The sequence below is a fragment of the Mizuhopecten yessoensis genome, unplaced genomic scaffold (assembly GCF_002113885.1).
Source record: "Mizuhopecten yessoensis strain PY_sf001 unplaced genomic scaffold, ASM211388v2 scaffold6217, whole genome shotgun sequence".
Classification (NCBI taxonomy): domain Eukaryota; kingdom Metazoa; phylum Mollusca; class Bivalvia; order Pectinida; family Pectinidae; genus Mizuhopecten; species Mizuhopecten yessoensis.
The window spans coordinates 277,354-283,353 of record NW_018406439.1 but is presented as its reverse complement, the minus strand read 5'-3'; the positions used below and the strand labels follow the sequence as shown (position 1 = coordinate 283,353).

Here is a 6,000-nt window from a genome sequence, read left to right as displayed (position 1 = left end):
CAAAATATGTATGATTGTTAGAACAATCTAAGTGTGTTTGTCGCTCCTCAGTATTATGTGATACACCTACTATATCTTCTGTTTCAGTTCCAGTATACGGAGTCATAGCAATAGGAATCTCCTTCCTGATTGCAGAAATAGAAGGCCCCTTGTCAGAGGTATATGGATATTTGAAATTGAATACGTAGGCAGTGTAAAGATAGCGAAGACATGCATGTGTGCAATAAATTATGGTAATTTAGGGTATAATATCAAACATAGCTTTATGATAAACTACATTACTTAAAACATATCTTACAGTGTCACTGTATTGACCATCTGTTAATGAAACCATGCAATTTCAAAACGAACTATTTTGAATCGTAGTTGGGTCATTTTACTTGATGGTAAGACTAAATTATACAATGCTTGATCTTATTTTTTTGTTTAATTTAAACAGATAGTCTACAGCACGTTGTCTAGTTTCGGCGGTGCATCTGCTGGAATGTTTTTCTTCGCGGCATACTGTCCTTGGGCTAATAGTAAGGTAGGTTTTCGTTGTTTAATTTTAGAAACATATCTTAATTTATTCGTTATTAGATGAGATATTTTAAATGAGTCCGATTTCAACTGCACTCCAAATTTCAGCCTTGACACTTCAATCAGATGTGTACAAATAATTTCCCTGACCACTGAGCGTTATACAATTATTAAGATGCATCCAAAAAGGCCAGGTTTCAACTTTTCTCATCTCAGGGAGTTGTAACAGGAGGTTTGACGGGTATGGGATTGGTGATGTGGATAGCCTTGGGACAGAACTTTTCCCCCACCCGCAGGAGAGCTCATACATTACCACCAGTCTCCACAGACATGTGCTGGGGTAACATCGCCAACCAGAGCCGTTCAGGAGGGGATATCACAACACTACCTCAACTTTTGACTTCTGCCGTCACCATGGTAGATCAAGAGCACAAGTAAATATTAATATCTAAAATACGTTTGAGATATTTTTGAATAGTTTATTGATATGATTTTTTGATAAAAAAGTGACGATACAAATATCTTCGATTGCTTTCTATTTAGCGTTTCCTTGCCATGACAAGTTTCAGAAAACGGCGATGATAATGCGATTTGTCATAACCTGCTGGCGACGTTGCTGGAAATGTCAAATGGAACGGTCGGTTACGTCATTTGTAACGCAGGTATGGCCGCGATAGAAGGTGCCATGATTGCGTTTGCATTGTTTGATGAAAAGGAGGAAGTTAATGATTTGGAAGGTTGCCAATGCGCAATGTTGGAAATGCTCGGTTGCTACATGTAGCTGAATGAAAAGCGCACTTAGTAAAGTATTTCGCATTGACATTGGTTGATAATACTTTGCAGATTTACATCTATCGATAATAAACATTTCATTATAAACTTTCCATGATACATCGTTTACAATTTTATATATTTCATGATTGACATACATAAGTAACATGATATACCGACATTAGCCACACGGTTATGTTTCTGTTTGTTACAGTGAGGGTGTGGACTTACTCTACTCCATATCTTACTTTTGGCTGATCCCCCTATGCATATTCACAACAGTGTTTGTGGGATCTGTTGTGTCTGTCCTAACCGGTAAGTTAAACAGCAGTTAATGTTGAGACAATACTGTTATGGTTAAATTTTAAACGTTATATAATATTTGAATTGTGACGTGAACTTGCTGTATTAATGAATGATTAATCATATTACCATAAACAACATTTCCTACCAATGAGTGTATCTGTCATAGGAGAGTCTTGTTATAAAGTTTTAATGTATCAGGAGATTTTAGATGTATGCGTTCAGTTGACCAATCAACACTACAATCAGAATAGTCTCTACGTATACGTTAAAAATGTTAAGTTTGCCATCATGATCTGAGCTTTAACTACGAGACAACAGTATTTATCACAATTGTAGACATGATCACAGTAATAACCAGCATTATTAAATGGTTACCATGTTCGGCCTTATGCGACGACTTACTATATTTATAAATGGAATATATTTAAACTTATCTATTTAAAGAGATAATGTTATTTGGCAGAAGACACAATGACGGGTGTCAGATGTGTTGTAGGAAGACAGCATGACGGGTGTCAGATGTGTTGTCTTAAGAGACACAATGACGGGTGTCAGAGGGGGTTGTCGGATGACATCATAGCGGGTGTCAGGTGTATTGTCGGAAGACATAATGACGGGTGACAGATGTGTTGTCGGAAGACACAATGACGAGTGACAGATGTGTTGTCGTTAGAGACACAATGACGTGTGTCAGATGTGTTGTCGTTAGAGACACAATGACGAGTGACAGATGTTTTGTCGTTAGAGACACAATGACGAGTGTCAGATGTGTTGTCGGAAGACACAATGACGGGTTTCAGATTTGTTGTCGTATGAGACATAATGAATGACAGATGTGTTGTTGGAAGATTTAATGACGGGTGTCAGATTTGTAGTCTGAAGTCACCGTGACGGCTGGCAGCTGTGTTCTCATAAGAGAAACAAGGACGGAAGTAAGATGTGTTGTCGAAAAAAACCATGACGGTGTCAGTTGTATAGTCGAAAGTCACCGCACGGGTGTCAACTGTGTTGTCATGAGAGACACAATGACGGATGTCAGATGTGTTGATGTGTTGACTGAAGACACCATGACGGTGTCAGTTGTGTTGTCGGAAAACATCATGACGGTGTCAGATGTGTTGTCTTAAGAGACACAATGACGGGTGTCAGATGTGTTGTCATAAGAGACACAATGACGGATGTCAGATGTGTTGATGAGTTGACTGAAGACACCATGACGGTGTCAGTTGTCTTCTCGGAAAACATCATGACGGTGTCAGATGTGTTGTCTGATAACACCATGACAGGTGTCATATGTGTTGTCGGAGACACAATGACGGGTGTCACATGTGGTTATGGAAGACAACTTGACGTTGATTGACGCTGTGGTATACTCCGAAAGGATTTAATATATAATACAATACTCCACAGCTACATTGCAACATTTTCACCACGATCACTGTGACACATTGCCAAGTGATTGAGTATCAGCAAACATGTACAGTGCACATACTATTATGGTTAAAACAATTGTACAATTTCCACCCAACATCTCTAATTTAACCCTGACTTTTATTTCATGTATATTGTGATTAGGACGACCGGACCCTGCCGATGTTGACGTCCGCTACATTCTGCCCTTCTTTGATTACTGCTGTCCGTGTCTTCCTCAGAGAGTAAGGAAAATGTTGTATGGTGGAGTAAGATTTGAGGAGGTAAATACATTTAGATACTCATCTTCCTTACCATACAGTTTAGATAATCATCTTCCTTACCATACAGTCTAGATAATAATCTTCCTTACCATACAGTTTAGATAATCATCTTCCTTACCATACAGTTTAGATAATCATCTTCCTTACCATACAGTTTAGATAATCATCTTCCTTACCATACAGTTTAGATAATCATCTTCCTTACCATACAGTTTAGATAATCATCTTCCTTACCATACAGTTTAGATAATCATCTTCCTTACCATACAGTTTAGATAATCATCTTCCTTACCATACAGTTTAGATAATCATCTTCCTTACCATACAGTTTAGATAATCATCTTCCTTACCATACAGTTTAGATAATCATCTTCCTTACCATACAGTTTAGATAATCATCTTCCTTACCATACAGTTTAGATAATCATCTTCCTTACCATACAGTTTAGATAATCATCTTCCTTACCATACAGTTTAGATAATCTTCTTCCTTACCATACAGTTTAGATAATCATCTTCCTTACCATACAGTTTAGATAATCTTCTTACTTACCGTACAGTTTAGATAATCATCTTACCATACAGTTTAGATAATATGGATTTCTAACATTTCGGCCCCTAGCATCACCAATGACTCCTAGAAGGACAAAACAACTGTACGATACAGTGTAATTCTCCTCTTCCAGGCATCTCCCCTCAAAAACGGGAATCACAACGTCAGACATGTTGATGGTATTTTGAAAAGTGATAGATTCAAGGAAGGATACCATCAATGATTTATACTTATAAATATGAATCTAAACTGATACACAAAATTGTCTGCTGTTTCAGTAACATTGATCTTCAATTTATGTGGAAGACGTCACCACGACAGCGTAGTTTAATGGATAGGGCGACACTTTGTTACATGTACATGTACCTCAAGAGTAACATCATACATGTATCTAGGATTCAAATCGATATAAGTTGAAGGATGGATATTTCTTATTGTTTGATGAGGGTCGTTCACATATCGACAATTCATTGCGTATTGACCTTTCATAGGTCTGAGGCTTTATTCAGCGGCAGTCAATGTCATACACTAACATGTGTTTCATAATCTTCTTTTTGTTTATAGATGCATGTGTCGACGTGGAATTTTATATTGCAATGTCGAAGCTCTTTCGTTCTTAACCTCCACTGTCAAGGTCATGCATTGAAAATTTGTTAAAATACGTAAAATATTGAGTTCCAAGTAATCAAAAGTGTATATGTTTTTAACAGAGGAAAGCTTGGTTAAAGAGTCGAGACCAGAAACATTTATCTTACGACGAAATTACAATCAAGCCAACAGAAGAAAAACTCGTCGGTCAGGCCACTTCCCATTCAACAGAACCAAAACTTTTCTACATATCCGCCAATTCGACGAGGGAACTCGGTGAACATAATACATCTTCACAAGCGGAAGTAAATCCTGTCATTGATAACACACTACCGCATTCAAGGACAGAACAACTCCATGACAATAAGTATACCGACTCCACAGGGGAACAACTCCGTGACAATAAATATATCAACTCGACCCACTTCTAGTGAAACGTACTAGGACGTATCTAACATTTTCTTCCATCGACACGTTCAAGGTACAATCACCATTACATGTCGTTATTGGTTCCACTCAACGAAATAACAACATATGTTCATTATACGACGGTTATGCATCTGTTTAACTATTGTGTCACATCTGGATGAACACGTTATGGTAAATCCGAACGTCCCAAATCAAATATCCAACTTTACAATGTCGATCAACGCAGACTGCATGTACTTTGTTCTCTTTTTCCTTGTACGACGCCATACACACAAGGATGTTCATCACCTTAACGTTTTACGTTATGCATGTCCAATATTGTAGAAATAATTGTGTACGACATGTTTGCGAAAATAAAGATACCCGACATGTAAGTGATGTATTCTTACAGTAAAAGATGTAACCGCTGATAAACAAAAACAACAGTTTGAAAATATAAAGACCTTTATTTCCTGAATAAACATGTCATATCAACAACAAACAACAAAAGATAGTGTCAGGTGTCTAAAACGTTATTGACATGCGAACGTGACGGGTAAAGGTAATGCTATCATCACTCATACAAAATACAATCATTTTAATTAAATCTTCTTTTCCCTTTAAAACTGGTATTCCTACCTTTCCCAGGATGAACAAATACATCCCGACTGTCTGGAAAATTGTAATATCACAAGAGCACATTACATTTAGATACCGAAATGCATCTATTCGGAACACATCGTGATTTACACTAACATATATTAACAGTACAAGCAAGTCCAGGGGACAATAACGTGACGTATCCACATAACTACGAATATTGACCCGTCTATTAATAGTATTGGCTCTTACAACATTTTCAATTTGAATCGAGCCTAAAGTAGTTTGCTCTATTTAAGTAAATCTCTTGAACGTGCAGAATGTCAGTACAATTAACAAGAGGCCCAAGGGCCTTAACGGTCACATGAGTTATATCATAGGTACTGGTATTATTATTGAGATGTGATTTGGAAATTAACATGTAAACAAAGTGAAATACAATACTTGTCATGTCATCATAGGATAAGAACTCTAAAAACTATTCAAATACATTATTTTGCTATCGAGAAATATAATATCTATTGTTATTTAGTCAATTGTCCTCTCTGGCCAACCCCTGTG

General features: G+C 37.1%; 1 protein-coding gene across 1 annotated transcript; it reads left to right on the top strand.

The window, feature by feature from the left end:
- The first annotated feature begins 932 nt into the window (after positions 1–932).
- On the top strand, positions 933–4,986 carry LOC110451862. The gene is made up of 4 exons (XM_021500083.1): positions 933–953; positions 1,505–1,605; positions 3,172–3,290; positions 4,554–4,986. Exons 1-4 carry the CDS (start codon positions 934–936, stop codon positions 4,860–4,862), a joined length of 549 nt encoding a protein of 182 aa, XP_021355758.1. The 5' UTR covers position 933; the 3' UTR covers positions 4,863–4,986.
- Positions 4,987–6,000: the final 1,014 nt, after the last annotated feature.

Excerpts from the sequence above, each read along its gene's own strand:
- LOC110451862 (XM_021500083.1), top strand. The coding sequence starts at position 934 with ATGGTAGATCAAGAGCACAA. Across the intron at positions 954-1,504 it reads ATGGTAGATCAAGAGCACAA|TGAGGGTGTGGACTTACTCT; the intron begins GTAAATATTAAT and ends TGTTTGTTACAG. Across the intron at positions 3,291-4,553 it reads GTGGAGTAAGATTTGAGGAG|AGGAAAGCTTGGTTAAAGAG; the intron begins GTAAATACATTT and ends TGTTTTTAACAG.